We start from the raw sequence: 19149 nt of genomic DNA, 5'->3' as shown, positions 1-19149 counted from the left end.
TAGCAAACTACTGGAAGCGAGAGCGAGCTTGTGCTCGAGCTTGCTCCGAAGCCCCGCCTTTTTTCCCCGAGGCTGCTCTCTCTCTTGCTAGTGTGCCTGTTTTCCCTTGCTAGGGAAGCGATGCGAGTGTACTCTCGCAGTTGGCAGAATTCAACTGTGAGCGTACGCTCGCATCCCTGCCCTCTGCAATGGAAAACAGGCACGCTAGCAAGAGAGAGAGCAGCCTCGGGGGAAAAAAAGGCGGGGCTTCAGAGCAAGCCCGAGCGCAAGCTTCCTGTAGTTTGCTGCGGCACGAGCGTATGCTCGCAACGCTGCCCTAGCAAAGGGAAATAGGCGGAGAAAGAGGCAGAGCATCGCTCGTGCTGGCTTAGTTTGCTCTCCCAAAATCCTAATTTGCTATGGCTAGGAGTTGTAGTTGGTCCTCTCACTACAGAGCCCAAGCTGTTTACAGGAATGTAAGTAGACTAACATGGGTTTTGAAAATCCCCTTAAACATTGGGGTGTTTGGGCATTTTGATATACCTTTTTTGTTTATATATTGTCTTATTTCCTATCTACTGGATCCAAAGGCTATAAATGCAGATAGGGACTTACAACAGAGCCAATAGCTACTCATTAGAATGTAAGTAGTCAAGTGTGTGCATCAATAACCTTTTCAAAACTGTCAATTTGGGGATTTTAGTATATCAGTTGTCTGTATGTTGCTTTATATTTTATTTAGTGAATTCAAGCATTATAGATAAGAATAACACCCAAAGAAGATATTATGAAACAAGGGAAACGACCTGGGAGACCTTGTTGTGTTACTGTTCCTGACGTTACATATTGATGAAGAACCTTCTACAACATAGAAATTGTTATTTTGGAAAATGAAATCTCATTATATTGCATTTAACAATATTTGCGTTAGTATTTCTGTCATTATGAAGAATTTCCTGGTATATAGTAATTGTTATTTTGGAAGCTTAAGTTTCATTGTGCTGACAAAAAAATTGATAAACAATTTTTCATTTATAAACAGTTACTAATTAATCATGTTAATGTTCCCAAGTTACGTTTAATGAAGAATTTCCTATGCCGTTGCGCCTGGGGGCTATAACTCTTAGTGAAAGAGACATAGACGTGACATCTTTTCCCCAGGGGATTGCTTCTTGCCTTCCTTTAGAGAGTTGGAACTCCCAAGGACCAAAACACTGTAGATAACTCAAAATAGGTTTTATTGTTCACAAAGAGTTATCCCTTTAAGGCAATAAGCTGGAAGTTTCAAAAAGGGTAAAGGAAATATACATTGCAGTCTCTGGTTGCCTTGGGTCCAAGGAGATTTCGCAGCTGATAAGCTTTTCCAGGTTAAATGCCTGAACATTCACAGCCCCAATCCAAATGGCCTATATTTGAAGACACGAAGCCTTCCTCTGGTGCCACAGGATCGGTTTGAAGGTGCTTGGGTCTCCTCAACGTTGTCCAGGGCGATCTGGGCATGAAGTATGAGTCCCAAGGGTAAAAACCTTAAAATTTGTGATGAGAGGTAAATTAATTAAGGACTTTAGAGCCAAGTCCCTTTCTCTCGTCTATCTGATAGAAAGTTTGATGGTAAAATGGAAAAGGAAAAGCTCTGCCCTCCTCCAGGAAGAGGTGGAGCCAAGCAATTGAGCCGAGGAAGCAATATAACTGGTGCAAACAACATTGATTGACAGCTATAAATAACCAATCAATTCAACGATACATTTACAAAATAAGCAAGTATGGGCATGTTATACAGTTTAAACCTTTGCACTTTAAAGTTCTACACACAGGTGGCACCACATGCACCATCACATTTCCTGTAATATAGAAATTGTGATTTGCAATCTGCAGTTTTTGTATTTGGGATTTATAGTTCACCTACAATCAAAGAGCATTCTGAACCCAACCAATGATAGAATTGGGGCAAACTTCCCAAACAGAATTCCCATGACCACCAGAAAATACTGGTAGGTTTTGGTGGGCATAAGGAAGACGGAGCAGGCTTTGCTTTCTGCTGTCCTGGAGACTGGAACTCAATGACCTTGAGTTTGGGAGTTGTAGTTCATTTTGAATCCCACCAATGATAACATTGGGCCAAACTTCCCACACAGAACTGCCATGCCTTGAAGAAACTCGGTGGCACGAAGCTCCCTCCAGCCTCACACACACTCCCTTGCCCACACATGTGCACCATGCTGCCATGTACCAAGCACGCCTGCTCTCCCATCCCTGCTTGGAATCTTAAAAACAGCCCTCCCCTTAGCTAAGAGGCTGGCTGAGAGGCTGGCCAATCACAGTGGAGGAGGGCTTTTGGTGGAAGGATTTGCTGTCTGTTTCCAAAAAGGAAGAGAAGGACAGGCAGAGAGATCGTCAGCCTTCTCTCCCAAAGGGGTTCCTAAGGCCACCAGAAATATATGTTTTCTGATGTTTTTTGGTGACCCCTCTGAAACCCCCTTGCGACCCTCCCACAGGTTCTGACTTGCTGGTTGATAAATGCTGAAATAGAGGAATAGGGTTGACTCCTGTTTTCAGTGAATTCATTGAGAAATTTACATTATAAATAGACTGAATAATGAGTATGAATAAATCTGGGCAAAACAGAAATATTCACAATAATTTATAAGGAAGATCCAGAAACAGGGGTGTGGCTTGACTTGGAATAGATTACCGCCTCCCCAAAATCTTAGGTTCAAAGATATGGCATACTTCTGGACTGTGACTTCTGGACAGTGTAGACTCACATAATCTAGTTCAGTCTGCATTATAGAAGTCTACACTGACCATATAATACAGGTCAAATCGCATTATATGGTAGTGTAGATGAGGCCTCAGTTTCCAACCAAAAACCCATGCCAATCTCCAGATCTAAGTCCTATTTGAGCTGTTTTGTAAACCTTCAGCTCAACAAGGGATTGTGCTTCTGAATTAGTAGCTAGAGGGCATTAAAAGTTAGTAAGAAAGCACTTTATATCATAAAAATAATGAGTCCATTCTTGCTAAATGAAAACAGAAAGCATGGTGGTATCTCCAAGATGCTATCCTATTTTTTGAACAGAGTTGGTTAAAGTTTAGATTTTGTCCCCAGCTTCCACTGCAGCTCACACTAATGGAATTACAGATCTTCAAGACCATTTGTGTGTTGTTCATGTGGTTGTTTTTGCATGTTACTGTGCACCTTCAAGTCAACAATATAGAGAACATGGGCCCATCCAGACAGTACCTTTATCCCAGGAGCTTCCACAGCAAACAGGAGGGTGGCCAGACGCCATTCCCTGCAAACATAGAAGCAATTGCTACAAAAGGCAAAATATGCGACATTTCCAGGTGTGGGAATATTGTAGTTTTGATACGAATGACTGGGCGGTGGTGCAGCCAGTTAGTAGCCAGTTGCATTAAATCACTACTGACAAAGAGGTCAAGAGTTTGAAGCCAGCCTGGGTCGGAATGAGCTCCCAGCCATTAATAGTCTAGCTTGCTGTTGACCTATGCAGCCTGAAAGACAGTTGTATCTATCAAGTAGGAAATTTAGGTACTGCTTTATGCGGGGAGGCTAATTTAACTAATTTATGATGCCATAAAACCTTCCAGCAGCATGCAGATGAATGGGGAAGTGCTCTATCAAAGGACTCGGTGTCATAAATGGATGGTGAAGCAGCAGCTCCCCCGTGGCCAGAATTGAGCATAACCTCATGAAGCCGGAAAAGCTGGAATGTTAAATTGCCTCTGTGTCTGTCTATATATGTTGTATGTCTAATGACATTGAATGTTTGCCATGTATATGTGCATTATAATCCTCCCTGAGTCCCCTGCGAGGTGACAGGAGCAGAATATAAATACCGTAAATAAATAAATAAATAAATCTTCGAATGTCTGCATGTCCCTGTAATCAGAAATCAAAGGATTTTTTAATCTAGGTTTGTTCACAGGTTTTAGATGTTTGTTCCTGATTGGTTTCTAAAAATAAGGTGACATTGAGCAGAGGCGGCCCTAGGTAATTTTCAACGGTAAGCAAACAGTATTTTGGTGCTCCCCACCAATCACTGATATATATTTTCTGTTCATCGTGGGAGTTCTGTGTGCCATATTTGGTTCAATTCCATCATTGGTGGAGTTCAGAATGCTCTTTGATTGTAGGTGAACTATACATCCCAGTAACTACAATTCGCATATGTCAAGGTCTATTTTCCCCCAAGAGTGCTTCAAGAGCGCCCCTGGGCAAAATCAACTATACTGCAAATACTTACTTTGCGTAATGGGTTGAGCCGCCCCTGCACTTGAGTGGAACAGGAAAACTTTGTGTGTTTATAAAACATGTGGAGGGCACATTTTCTCTGGCCAGGACAAAGTTGTGGCCCCGAGTCAATGGTGTACATCTTTTCACAAGAAGAGCAATCAGGAACAAGCATGTATAACCCAGGAACAGCACCCCATTGTTTGATGCCACAAATACACAACCAAATCTGTCTGGACAGATGGCCAGGCAGCCAGGCTCTAAAAAGTGTCAATAATGACAAAGTTCTGTTCCTGGCTTGAAAATGTGTATTCCTGTTTGATTGTGCAGTGCTGATTTGGGCAGAAGAAGCCACATATCTGCATCTTGAATTTTTAATTTAAAAAAACCCAAAAAACACTGAAGTCTCTGGCAGAAGTCCCACAGCGGGAGTCTCTAAATCTCGCAACAAAACACCAAGTCCGGACAATGAAGGCAGAAATCTTGGGACCAACAAGTCTGTATGTGGACCTCTTCTGAAGTCCTCGGATTTTTCCCCCCCTGTTTAAAACCCGTGATTTAGTTCTCTCTGGAAGCACCCCGTATCAGGTTTATTGAGAAGGGTCAGGTTCATTCAGAAGAGGTTATAGAACTGAAAAACATTCAACTATAGCTTCTATAAATAAATAAATAAAAGGTTTATTTACAAGTAGATAAGCATGTTTCAAAGGTTGTGGATTCTTTTGATTGCGACCCCTTCCACACAAACTGAATAATATCTCACATTTACGGCTTTGAACTGGAATATATGGCAGTGTGGACTCAGATAAACCAGTTCAAAGCAGATATTGTGGGGTTTTCTGCCTTGATATTCTGAGTTATAGGGCTGTATGGAAGGGCCCTGAGAAAAATCACATCCCAATATCTAAAGCTGATTGGAATCTAATGACTTATTTTGCAAAATAGTCTCTAACTTCTCTGCAAACAGCTATATAACTTCCACCATTTTGATTCCTGTCATATGGAAGTCATGCTCATCTTTTTTACTCCTTAGTTATGCGATATTGCCAGTGATGAGAATGCTTCAAAAATGAGACACACTCAAGTGTGACAAAATTCTTTGTGTTTCTGAATGATATCAGTTGGTTGATGGTGCTTAGGACTTTGGATACTTTCCTGTATTACTTTGGATATTATTTCCTATATTACATTACTATTCAGATTTTGTAAGTCAAACTGAATTATTTCTGATCCTGTTAGATTGCTCTGTTTTAATGATATTTCCTATGCTATTATACATCCACCTGGTTGAACCAATTACTCTTTAATCAGCCCGTATTTTGGCCTCCCCCCCTTTTTCAAATGAGTTCTTTTGTTGCTTGATGCTTGTCTATTATTGTTGTGTTTGTTTTATACTTTAAAATTGCATTTTGTTATTGCTCTGGTTTTAATTTTATGTTCCCTGGGCTTGGCCCCATGTAAGCTGCCCCGAGTCCCTTTGGGGAGATGGAGGCGGGGTAGAAGAATAAAGTTGTTGTTGTTGTTGTTCTTCTTCTTCTTCTTCTTCTTTCATTTTAATCCTTCCAAAGTTTTTCCAATTTTTCATTGCAGAAAGTAGGGGCAACCCTTAAGGACATATGGAGAGTGGGATGTAGCTTCATCATTTGAATGAGCTGTAGAAGATACAGCACCAAATGCAATTCCCTCTTGCAGCTAACCATAATCTTAATTATGGTCAGTTCCAATGGAAAGGAAAGATTGGGATTATCCACCCAGGTCACAAAGCCCGAGGAGATCACTAGGAAAGAAAGATGAAGACATGGTTCAAAGATTGAACGTACAGTTGGCTGTCCATATTTAACCATCCACAGCTTGAAAGTAATAATTTCAAAACAAAAACCTTGATTTTGTCATTTTATATGAGGAGTGTAGTGAATTCCCTACCTGTTAGGCTAGGAAAATGGCTAGGAAAAAGTAGGCCCAAGAAGTTTGGCAGCCATTTTGGAAAGGGTGCCGGAGGAATCTCTTTTAGTTACTCATTTCCTGAAGGGGGCGTGTGACGATGAGTATTTTTTATTCCTATGGCTGTGTGTTGTTTGAACAGTGGTTAATAAATGGTAAGTATGTAGGATTATATTTTGTTAGAGATGGTGGCTGGCTTGACCTGAGTTGCCATAGCAACGGGGGTGGAGCCAACTGTCACCTAGCTGCACAGCTGTTTGAAATAGGCAGTCTGTGACCATTAGAGTTGCAGGAAGGACTGATTTCTCTAGTGGGAGAATCAGGGAAGAGTCTGTAAGCCGATGGGCTACAGAGAACACTGAAATCTCTGGGTGGGAGATTCAGGGAACTAGTCTGTGACCAAAGAGTTACAGGAGAGGTAGTTGATCCTGTGGTGTGTGGAAAACCAGCAGGAATCCTATAGTTAGAGAACTATAGGAAAGACTGATTCTTTAATATTAAAAATCAGGGTTTGGCTGTGAGCCAATATAGTTAGATAAGTCAGGTGACTTATTTATGTTAAATGAACCATCATAAAGCAAGGGTAGCGTGTGCCTGTACCCATCTGTAAAAGAAAGAACCATCTTTTTAAAGAAACTGTTTGAAACCTGTTTAGTGGAAGGAAGAGCCCTTTCCAGAGTTATTCAAGAACCATTATAGATGTAACCTATCAAGATTTGTGCCTCTAGAGAACTAATATTGAATCTGTTATACCTTGCTTGTTCCAATAAACTTGTTACTGTTTTCCTCAAGCCCTGCCTGATACAGTTTCTCCTAAATCAAACAGCCTGCATAAGTAGTAAAACCAAACCAGGGACATTAAACGCTACGCTATCAAATAAATAAATACTTCTGTAAATAATAGTCCCTTTATAAACCAGCTCCTAAGCTGATATTGATCATTGCCCGGCTTTCCTCACAAATTTGGTGGCAGTAGTTTTATGCTCCTTTACAGGGCGTGTCAAAGGGAGAGGGTGTCAGGAGGTTGGAGTGGTGTAGTGGGTTAGTAAGAGAAAGGCCTGAGATTGGCCAGTTGGTTAGCAAGGATAGCTAGTGGAAAGAATTCTACAGCTATTAGGGAAATGGCTGGTAGAGGAGGGAAGAGATAGATCCAGGATAGGACTATCTGTGCTGCTTGAGATTTACTGTCAGAGAAGCAAGCCTGTCAGTATTTCTGAGGAGGGAGAGAGAAGTGTGTCTGTGTAACTAAGTCTGAACTGCTTTATGTAATCACACGCTTTCTAACACAATACTCTGAAACAGCCAAGCTTTTTACCTGAATTGTTCCTGTTCTGTTAAATAAACATCATTGTTTTGTGGTTCACAACAACTGTCTCACGTGTGCCTCTGTGGGTGAAGCTTTCAAAGCAGTTCCCTGAAGTATTCAAGAACTTAATGGTGGCAGCGTAGATTTTAAAGAACAATCTTTAGTGTAACCTCAGAAACACAAGCCTGAGGGCTAATCCAACACACTCTTGCCTCAGATACCTCAAGTAAGCCAAGGGCTTACCAGTGCTTCTAAGTTGTTGGGTGCCAGAGGGCTTTCAAAAGGGGTATTTCAGCCAGAAAAAAGTTCTAGCTTTCTTACCGCTTTTTGTTTTGGGGGCTTTTAGTCGCAGAAGCCTCATTTCCAATCTAAGTGGTGTTCTGCATTTGTTTTGGGGGATTTTTATTTCCTCAAAGAAGTCCCTGCTTGTTATATCTTGGTGGCACGCACTGGGAGTTGTCCAAAAATAAATCTCTATCTTTTATAAGGAGCATCATATAAGGGACTTAACATGCTATTGCATGTAATGTGACAAACATCCAGAGATTTTGGCATCCACAGGGGCCACTGGAACCAAATCCCAGTGAGAACCAAAGGCCTATTATATAGGCTGGGTTAAACTCTTACAACTGATATTCTTTGCATTCTTACTGAGGAATACGTTCTCCTGAATTGAACTGAAATTTGCTTCTGGTGAGGTCATGGATGCAATATATGGTATTTTCTTTTGAGTAAAAGTAATAAAGTCTGTACCATAAACCTTTTCCCTTCTATTTAAAAAAATGGTAATAGATGTCAGAATAGATACATTTTTGACAATTCCCTTGCTGGGAGGATCTGGGTGTTGAGATCAACAAAAGTAACTTTTACAGACTTGCTCTCAGAACCACCAGACATGGGAAGATTATTTGTGCAGTTTATAATATGCAAGTAATTCACCACTCTTCCTGAAAGACATATATTCCTTATGACAAGTAATGACTTTTCTCTTCTCTTGAAATAAAGATAAATGAATCTTAAGCAAAACAAATCTAAAATGTTTCTCCTTTCTTCATATTTGAAGGACAATTCATTCTGATATTGTTTGGCTGCATACTGCAAGTCGCTTCTGGTGTGAGAGAATCAGCTGCCTACAAAGACATTGCCCAGGAGACACCTAGATGTGTTACGATCCTGCAGGGAGGCATCTCTCATGTCCCTATATGTAATATATTATATACTTGCAGGAACACTTCAGCAAGCAAGTGTCCAAAAGTGTCAGGCTAAAATCCAGAACCTCAATTAATGGCTGATACCAAATGAGAGACTCTCTCCTGGGCACACAGAAGACTGAGCGACTTGGAAAGCACTGAACAGACTGTGCTCTGGCACCATGAGATGCAGAGCCAACCTTAAGAAATGGGGCTACAAAGTGGAGTCCACAACATGTGAGTGTGGAGAAGAGCAAACCACAGACCACCTATTACAATGCAGTCTGAGCCCTGCCACATGCACAATGGAGAATTTTCTTATAGCAACACCAGAGGTACTCCAAGTGGCTAGCCACTGGTCAAAAGACATTTACTATAATGCCAAGTTTTTAACATTGTATTTTTAAATACACTACAACTGTACCCTCAATTCGCTTCTGACATGATAAATAAATATTCTGATATTTTTTTTAAAAGTTTGTGCGAAAATTTGTACACAGTTTTGTGTGAATGTCATATGATCCCTGCATTTATATATACTGTTCTTCTGACTATACACAGTTTTTTTTCTAACAATTTCGTAATATATAGTTTTTTATAAGTTATTTCCTCTAACATAAGGTTATGTAAATAAGACACATTATATCGAGTGAAAATGTAAAGCTTAATTTATTTATTGGATTTGGATTACTCTTCTTGTGTGAACAATTAATCAATTAATAAAACACTTGGGGGGGGGGGTAGACTGTCTCCCCATGCTTCATATGTTAAGAACCACTCATTCTGATATTTTAAAACGTTTGTATGAAAATTTGTACACGGTTTTGTGTGAATGTCATGCATTTATACATACTGTTTTTCTGGCTATACACTGTTTTGTAAAATATTTCATAATATATAGTTTTTAAATAGCAATTTATATGTCATTTCTTCTAATGTATCCATTTTTAAAATGTAAAGGCATTCCATAGGACATTTGAAACTAATTTAGAAGGAAAAATTCTTTTCTAAATCCAGTCCACTTCATCATCTGATCAAAGTTTTTGCTACAAATTCCTTTATTGTAGTTAGTCTCAAATCCTTCAGGATTCCTTTATGCATTTAGGTGAAAACCTTGAATAATATTATTTTTTGTCTCTACTTTCCCCAGGTGTGCATATTTTTTTAGATCGGGGAGATTTATTCCAGAACTTGGAGAAGTGTAAAGTTTGATTCACAGGTGGGGTTTTAATTTGGACATTGGTTTGAAAATGTAGAATGCTGTAAATTCACATTAAAATGAACATATAAATCAAAATGTGAATGTCTTTCTCTCCCATTTGGTCTTTCAGCTAGTTAGGTTCAAATGCAGCAAAGTAGGTCTTTGCTCCATCTTTGAATGAAGGTTGAGTACCAGTAGGTCACATGAGGGTTAAGTAGCTTTTTCCTGAAGATGGATCATTCCAAATATCCATAGCTTTGAAAATCAAAGTGAGACTCTGCCTTAAGACCTGAAATGAGGCAGGTCTTCTTAATGTCACGTAGAGTACTGAAGTGAATGATGAATCTCCCACAGCCTTCTGCCCAGCCATCTCCTACAGTTCTTCCAGACTGAGCCCAGGTGGAGCCGGGAGAGTTATAAGTCCCAAAAAAAGCTGTCCATGGAATGTTCTACCAATGTTCCTAGACTTCAACCTCCCAGGCATTGAGGACTTCATCAAATCTCTTTGCGGCAACCCCGTTGGGCAGCTTCAGATCATCGGATCTGTCTCCATTGAAGTTTCCACATGCAGCACAAAGCTTCCCGCCGAGGTCCCCGTTGACTTTCACAGTCACCTCCCCATCAGGACAGAGGTGAATCTGCACCTGAGAGTCCTGGTCGAAATGGATTCCAGTCATGTCTTTCTTCAGAGAAACAGAACTTCCCTCACAGGTTTTCTTGAAAGGTAGGGTTACCAGGCGTCCATTTACCTGGAAAACATTAAAAAGTTCGAGATGAAATGTTGATGTGCAGAAGCCCATAAGCCAGTAAAACCCTGAAATCTAGAAGTAGACACCAGCATCCCCATAAGGGAAAAATGCAGCCTAGGGTCAATGTCCTGACAGTGGTATGCTATGCATAAATGTAGCTTGCACATACACAAGTCCTGTTTTGGACAGGGCACAGAGGACTATTTACATGCTTACAAACCCCATCACACTTACCAAATTCAGCATCCTTGTTTTTGAGAGGACTATTCATATGCTCACAAATCTCACCACACTTACCAAACTCAGCATCCTAGAACACTTTCTGCCTTTTTGGGGGGACAGAGCCCCACACTGGCCATCTGGTGTGACTTCTGGTGGAGGCCCTGTCCTCAATCAGGAAGTCCTTGGATGCTTCCCCCCAAACACGGGAGTTCTTGTGCTAAGCTGGCTTCAATGGAGCTAGCACACTTCTGTCCTTTTTGGGTGGTACTTCCCCCATGTAATAGGGGAAGTGGCATGTGGGGCAACAGAGCCTGCAGGTTTAATAGGCAGGACAAAACAAAAAACCCCAGAACCTGAGAGCAAGTCTGCACACAGACCTGTTGGTCCCGGGATTTTTGCCTCCATTGTCCACACTTTGCCATCCACATGTTTAACGAAGTTTCTGGCACACAAACAAACTTTATGGTGTAGGACCATTACTTTTGAAGGCAGTACTACTCAATCAAACAGGAATACACACTTTCAAGCCAGGAACAAAACTTGGTCCTTCTTACCACTTCTTAGAAGCTGCCTGGCCATCTGTGCAGACAGGTTTTGTTGTGTGCTTGTGGCATGGAACAACAGGGTGATGTTCCTAAGTTATACGTGTCTGTTCCTCATTGCTTTTATCGTTAAAACATGGAGAAAGTTGATTACATGGCAAAACCTTTGTTTGTGTGTCAGAAACTTAATTTAACATGTGGAGCATGAAGTTTCTCTGGCCAGGATAAAGTTTTTGCCCTCTAGTCAACTGTTGCCATGTTTTTAGGATACAACCAGTCAGGAATCAACATGTGTAACCCAGGAACAAACCAACATAAAAATCCAGTATTTTCTGTGAGTAGGGACATACAGAGATTCAAATATCCACATTTTAAAGCCAGAACTGGGATATTCCTGCACCTGAAAATCTTGTGTTTTTTGGGACATTGTAGCGATTGCTCCTATGTTTGGGAACAGTGTTTGGCCACCCTCCATTTTGATGTGGGAACTCCTGGGATAAAGGTACTGCCTGGACGGGCACTCAGCTGCATCTCATTTTTAGAGATGTTTATATTGGGTGAGGAGTGCATCTTAGATTCAAAGCAATATAGTAATTAGCAATAGGATCTACTGGCAAGAGAACTAAAGCTGAAGAACAAGGGCATAAAGTTGTCAAGAAAGAGTCATCAATGTCCTTTATGTGATCATGGCAACGTTAAAATAGTATGAATATATTCTAGAGAACTGTTCCTAAAAAGAAGACATGCTGAATGTTATGTTGAATTCTAGAAGTTGTACATATTATTCCCCATGCCTCTACTTACCCATATGTGTTCATTGTTTTTGACCAAGATGGTTCCATGTGGGAAGTAAATGTAGACATCTTTCCCAGCTGCCACACCAGCATGATTCTGGTTGATGCTCACTAACACTCTGAACCAGGTGACGGCATCTCCATCACAAGCAACGGCCATTTCATAGATGCCACTGGCCATGTATTTCCCCGAGGCACCATCAAAAGAAATAAGCTGGGCTTGTGGGGTGAGTTTGCACTCTCCATCCTTCTTCACACAGCTTGGCACACTGTCCCTGAGTTGGCAGGCCGCCCCAGCAGGACAACTGGTTTTCCTGCAGATGAGTTGGCCTGAGGAGCTGCAGGTACATTTTTCTGTGCAATTGTTTGAGAGATAGCTCTCTCCGATCTGTTGGGAAACCCCAAAGAGAACAGTTGTCAGCAAAGGAAAATATTTCCATTTATTATTCTTTGATTGTGCAATAGCACATAATAATTAATCTTCACATTTCTCATCCTTGCATGCAAGGATGAATACTTTCATTAGTTTTATCTCTACTAAAAGAGGAAGAGACGTTAGGAGAGAATGCTTCAGGAATATGGCCGTACAGCCCGGAAAACTCAAAGGAAAGTATTTTCATTTATTGTTCTTTGATTGTAGAATGCCACATAATAAGTTACCTTCACATTTCTCATCCTTGAATAATTGTGTTAATCTTATCTCTACTAAATGAGGAAGAAAGAGATGTCAGGAGAGAATGCTTCTGGAATATGGTTGTATAGCTCAGAAAACTCACAGCAACCCAGAAAGAAAGAGACATTGCAAAAGCCTGTCAAGTAATTATTCTGCCAAGAACACATTTGTTTCTGCACAAAACTCCATAATTTTTTTTGCACAGAAATTGTATTTTTGCAGCAGCAAACAATGTTTTCTCTGTACAATACATAGTTTCCTACACAGGAAATAACCCATCACTATTTATCAGTGACATATTAATTTGTTTGTTTGTTTACAGTATTTATATTCCGCCCTTCTCACCCTGAAGGGGACATGGCAAACATTTAATGCTGTTTTCTACAGACAGACAGACAGACAAAGGTATTTTTGGCATTTCCACTTTAATGCCTGATGCCTGGAAGTTATGCTTGATTCTGGCTGCAGGAGGAGCTGTCGCTTCATCCACTATGACACTGAGTCATTTGATCATATGCCTCCCCACTTTAAGTGCTTCCTAATTTCTCTACTCACAGCTTAGCTGTTTTTGAACTGCTTAGGTGGACTGTAAGCTACGTTTAACAGTCGGGTGCTCAATTCGACTCAGGCTTCGACCCTGTCACCTTCTGATCAGCAGTGATCTATTGCAGCTAGTGATTAACCAGCTGTGCTACAACCCGGCCATTGAATTCCTTCATTCAAGCATTCATAAACAAGAAGGTAGGGATAAGTTTATACAGTCCTCACTAAAGTTGAATGGACATGTCTGCTTCAGTTCTCCAGTGTAGATACAATTCAGCTTTAATTTAGGGTTTTTTCCCCCTATTCTTAGGACTTTATCTCAAAAAGCAGGCTAACTATAGGTAAAACCCATCAATAGTTCTCCAATCCTCCAATGTTTCCATCACCGATCTTGATGCAACCAATTGAAGCATTTGGCTGCATTAACTCTGAAGTTTTGAAGATTTTCTGAAGCAAAGGGTGGAAGCAATATCTCTGGTTTACAGTTTACCTTGTGATAGATTCCATCCCGCATACAACCACATCTGTCCATTGGCACGCATGTGGCTCCATCAAACACATAGCCCTCATCACATTGGCAGCCTTCAAAGCACCTCTTTGTGCACTGGATTGGAGTGGATAGACTGGCACAACTGAAATCACAAACTGAAGTGCAGGTCTCGTAGTGGCTGTTAGCTGGGCAAGTGGGAGCTGTGGAGACATTGGGGATAGGGAGTGACATTTGCTCAGTATTATCTTTTCCATAGAAAGGGAACTTGGATTGTAATCTTTATGATTAACTGTGAGGAAAAATGTATTTCCATATTCTGAACTTACGGCAGAAAAAGGTTGTTCTCCAAGCTGTAATCTTGGCTCCTGATGCTTGGCATTCAGTCACATAGGCCTGAAGACTCCGACAGAGAGATTCTTGTGTCCCATCAGTTGCACACATAGCATAGAGGCAGTGTGCATAGTACTCAGTAGGTCTCACCAAAGAGTGACAATCTCTGAATGGGCCTGATTTGGATAGGATCATTCCACAGGAGGTCTCAGCCTTGTATGGTTCAGTCTTGGCTGCTGAACAGGTGGGGCATCTCTCCCCACAGCCATCAGAGCAAATGGCGCCATCCACAGGGACCTTCCAGGAGGCCCCAAACTCTTCCATATTTTCAGTGACTACTCCATTGGGTAGCATGAAATCATCCCTCTTGTCTCCATTGAAGTTGCCTCCCAAGCCACACATGTGTCCCTGGTAGTTGTTAGGGACAGACACATGGACAAAAGAAGAAGTGTCATAGAGGACTGTGAGGCCAAAGGAGGATTGGACAATGATGTTATTCCCCTCCTGAGTGATCCAGAGTTTTCCATTTCCTTTGTTCACTGGCAGAGTGTAGGATTTTCCATCTAACTGTAGAAATGACAGAGAACAAAGCTAGGCCTTAGACTTGGGGAAAACAACATGGAACAGTATACTTATATACATGTTAGTACTAGTGATACATAGATTGATCTCCTCCATCCATTAATTTTGTAAAAAGGACACTATACAAGAAGTTGAATTGAGCTTTCGACTTGCCAGTGTTGTGCATTCTACTTGACCAAGTGCTAGCATCTACAGGGTACCTACTTCAGGTATCTAACCTTCACTTTTTTCTTACATATAAGAATGAAACATTTCAAAGAGTTTTCCCTAGTTTTGTGAGATTATAAATGTTTCTTGCAGTTTTGCATTTTGGATTTCTTTTTGTAAAAAAAATCAAATTTTCTTTGGCTTTGCACTAAATTGTAATTGTGTTTTGTGCAAATCTAAATATTTTCCATATTGCCCAACATCTTTTGATGTGTTCTCCAGCATATCAAAGCAACAGATCTCATCAGCAGTAGGAGCATTTCTGACTAGCGAGGAGTCAGATGTGTACCTGTGTCCTCATTGAAGAAGCCAGGGACAACACACAAGCAAGCAGGGGACAGCACGGAAATGGCATGGGATAGCACCCCACGACCCAAAAGGGGATGAAGCTGGCATCGCCCCACAGTTTCCCATGCTATCCCCTGCTGTCTCCAGGCTTCTGGACCTCCATGTGATAAGGTCCTCATCCTCAGTAGGTGCAAGCATTGTTCTGAATGTGTCGAGTAAAAAGGAAGGTCAAGAGTGCAGTGATAAGGGAAAACGTATAAATGTACATTTGTATTGATGCTGGTCTCTTTACTTTTTCCCTCTTTTTTCTCTTTTTTCCTTCCCATACACTCTTACATTCCTACTGTTCTTTTTACGATGTTCACCTACTTTCACTGTACCAAGAACCAGTATCATAGGTATGTCTAGGTTATTTTAATCATTTGTTTGTCCAAGATGTGCTTGTTTAAGGTTGTTGATGCCATTTACCAATAAAAATTATTTTGGAAAAAAAAGAGTGCAGTTCTGCTTCCTATCAGTAGTTTGATGTCTCTTTCATGAACGGCTCTGGTCCAGCTTACCTGTCTGAACATATCTCCCTCTACAAATTCCCAAGGACCTTAAGATTGTTTGGAGAGACCCTGCTCTTGGTCCCACCACCATCACAATCACAGTTGGTGGGAATGAGAGGCAGGGCCTTCTGGGTGGTGGCCCCTCAGCTGTGGAACGCCCTCCCTAATGGGATGAGATCTGCCCCCTCCCTCATGACCTTCTGGAAAAAGCTAAAATCTTGGTTAAGGGATCAAGCATTTGCACAATAAATGGTTTTAACCGACTGTTTTTGTGGATGGCAATGGATTGAAGATGGCTTTAATGGACTATTGAACTGATGGCTATGGATTATTCGGAGGATGACAAGAAATGGTCAATTGTTTTTATGTATTTATAACTGTTTTTAATCTAGGTTAAATGTATTTTATGTTGTATATTGTTTGGCATCGAATGGTGCCTGTTGGTAGCCGTCCTGAGTCTCTCCTCGGAGGTGAGAAGGACGGGATAGAAATTCTCTTAATAAATAAATACATTTCATGACAGTGTTGCATGAAGTAGTCTACTGCCTTAGCATTAAAGTCACTTACCACTGTTTCCCATTGTATACCCCTCTGAAGGACTACCCTATATCCATGTACTGAGATTACGACAGTTTTTATCAGAATTAAAGGTCTGTCATCAAGTTTCTCATTCTCCACCAACACAGAGAAATCCATTAGTCGAGGATTCTTGTTGCAAACTTGAGCTAAGATGTATGTGCAGGAGCCATGGAAATCAAAACCTCTCCCATCAAAAGAAATAAAATGAGGATCATCAAAGACTTTCATGGTGCCATATGCAGTGGGATAGCAGCCTTGGATGCCATTTTCTGTCCTACACTCTTCCCCAGCTCCACAGGAGAAGTCTTCGCACATGATTGCTCCATTGTCATTGCAACGACACTTATTTTCACAGGAACTTCTGCTGGGGAAGAACGTTTCTCCTTGCTTGTAATACTGGCCTTCATGTAAACATCCACACTTAGCTTGAGAAACACATTGGCTCCCACTTAAGAGGAATCCTGGGTCACAAAAGCATCCTTCAGTACATGGAATATCACATGATTTTGGATTGGAGAGACTCTGGCATGTGGTAGGGCAGCCACTTCCACAGAGTTCATAGTGGGAATGAAGAGGGCAAGAAAGGCCTGGAAGAGAGGGGTAAAGAAAAAAAGATTTATTTTTTTTACTGATGCTTGGAATATAAGCACCAGAAAATACAAAGATGAATATATAATATTTCTGTTGGGGATATCATATACAGTAAGATTCCCTAGTAGGTTAAATGTTTTTGAATATTTACATAAAATTGTAATTTGAGATAAGACTCTGATTATACCATTATTCTAACCTTCTTCAATGTAAATGTGCTTATTTATCCTTCCAATAATAATAGAGTAAAATAATAGAAATGTAATAATAACACTAATAAATAAAGTAAAATAATAAATGTAATAAAAATAATAATAGAGTAAATAATGTGAATGTAATAATAATAAATAGAGTAAAATAATACATTTAATTAAAATAATAATAATAATAATAATAATAATAATAATAATAATAATAATAGTAATAACAGAGTACAGTAATAAATAACATTGACTCGAGTATAAGCCGAGGGAGGCTTTTTCACCCTTAAAAAGGGTTGAAAAACTCAGCTTATACTTATGGTAGTATAGACTCCCAGATCTCACAACCTCAGAGATCTATTGCAACTCAATATAATCCCATACATTCATCCTCAAAAATAATTGCATTGAATCCAATAAGGTTACTTCCAGGAAAGTGGGACAGCATTTCAGGCTTAGGGTGCAATTATACCCAATAGAAACTAAATCTACTGAACCTAAGTGAACATCCAGAAAACTGTACTCTGGACTCATGACACAATCCAAAACATATTCTGAAAACTTACATTATAATATATTAAGATATAAACCCTGTAAAATTTAAGTATTCTAATATAAAGTGGTTTCGCTAAATATGTTGCACACCAGCTTCAAGAAACTGCAGAAAACAGGGATACTGGTAAGGGATTATGAAAGTTGCAATCCAAATATTTGGTCTATAGGTTATGCACTCTAATTAATCTAATATCATAATTTAATCGACAATAGGGTTTCAGCTTTAAAATATCCCATGTTTATTTTCTGTCTTTAAACAGTGCTTTCTTTAGCCCAGTCAATCTACTTAGTACAGTTTAGAACTTGGAGGCAATACTTACTACAGAAGGAAGGTGATCTCCACTCCCCAATCAAGATTCCCTGATTTTGGCATGCAGTCACATAGGAAGTGATGGCTTTACAGAGCGTTTCATAGTGGCCTCTATATGCACAGGTATCAAAGACACAATCATCAAAGTAAGTTGTTGGGTCAATGGCTTTATGACACTGTCTGAAAGGGCCATCCCTTTTGATGAGTATTCCACAATAATGGTCGCCCTTGTAGGTCTCTTTCTCCGCTGTACTGCATGCAGGATGATCACTGGTATAGCCTGCTGAGCATCCTGGGATATCCTTTAGCTTCCAGCTATCTGCAAATTGGATTTCTTCATTTGTTTGTGTTCCATTCCTCATGGCAAAGTCATCACTGGGATCCTGATTGGCATTGCCACAGAGTCCACAAACAGCATTGATGTAAGTACTGGGAAGGATGACTCTGGCATAACTATACCAATCAAAGCTGACTCTCAGATCAAAGTCGGTTCTGATGAAGCCATGGACTCCACTGGCATAAACCTTCAATTTGTTCTTATAGAAGAATGGCAGGTCCACAAAGACTCCATTGACCTGGAAAACACATGGAAGACATCAAGAGGGGTAAACACAAGGATCCAACCTATTATCATTAGTGCATGAAAGGTCTGACTAATGCATAGTTTTGTAGTTATTGGTTAAGATTCTGCTAGCCCAAGCAAGAGATGATATGAAGAAATTAAATGGCAATGCCTAAGGACAGGGACTTAGAGCAAAAACAAATTTGCACATCCATTAGTAAAAATATAAAATATAATAATTCCATTGAATTTTAATGACTTCTTATATTCCATGCCCCTCTGCTATGCTATTGACTCTCCTTTGGATTTGTGTAAAAGCCACAAATCTGCATTAATCTCAAGGGCAATTTCTGTTTCATTTATCAGATTTTTTAGATTGCAAATTTGTGTCTGCTGCCTTTTTCATGCAATATTGTCCAACAATGTCCAACAATACGCTTTGGGTCAAACCTATCTTTGAGACTGCTTCTCCTTCTATGAATCGGTTAATTCCTGTACCCATTACTCTG

The 19149-nt window shown here is 40.3% G+C and overlaps 1 protein-coding gene across 2 annotated transcripts in view; it reads right to left on the bottom strand.

Annotated features, from left to right (window-relative positions):
• Positions 1 to 9321: 9321 nt before the first annotated feature.
• The window catches only part of LOC132780618 (IgGFc-binding protein-like), a 92979-nt gene continuing 83151 nt past the window's right edge, over positions 9322 to 19149 (bottom strand). For both annotated transcript variants that reach the window (XM_067462483.1, XM_067462484.1), the window contains 6 exons: positions 18089 to 18653; positions 16411 to 17009; positions 14212 to 14782; positions 13886 to 14085; positions 12190 to 12567; positions 9322 to 10621 (listed from right to left, as the gene is read on the bottom strand). In XM_067462483.1, the coding sequence (XP_067318584.1) occupies positions 10334 to 10621; positions 12190 to 12567; positions 13886 to 14085; positions 14212 to 14782; positions 16411 to 17009; positions 18089 to 18653 (2601 nt within the window). In that variant the 3' untranslated portion in view covers positions 9322 to 10333. The remainder of the gene's footprint in view (positions 10622 to 12189; positions 12568 to 13885; positions 14086 to 14211; positions 14783 to 16410; positions 17010 to 18088; positions 18654 to 19149) is intronic.

Source organism: Anolis sagrei, chromosome Y (assembly GCF_037176765.1).
Source record: "Anolis sagrei isolate rAnoSag1 chromosome Y, rAnoSag1.mat, whole genome shotgun sequence".
Classification (NCBI taxonomy): domain Eukaryota; kingdom Metazoa; phylum Chordata; class Lepidosauria; order Squamata; family Dactyloidae; genus Anolis; species Anolis sagrei.
This window is presented reverse-complemented; position numbering and strand designations above follow the sequence as displayed.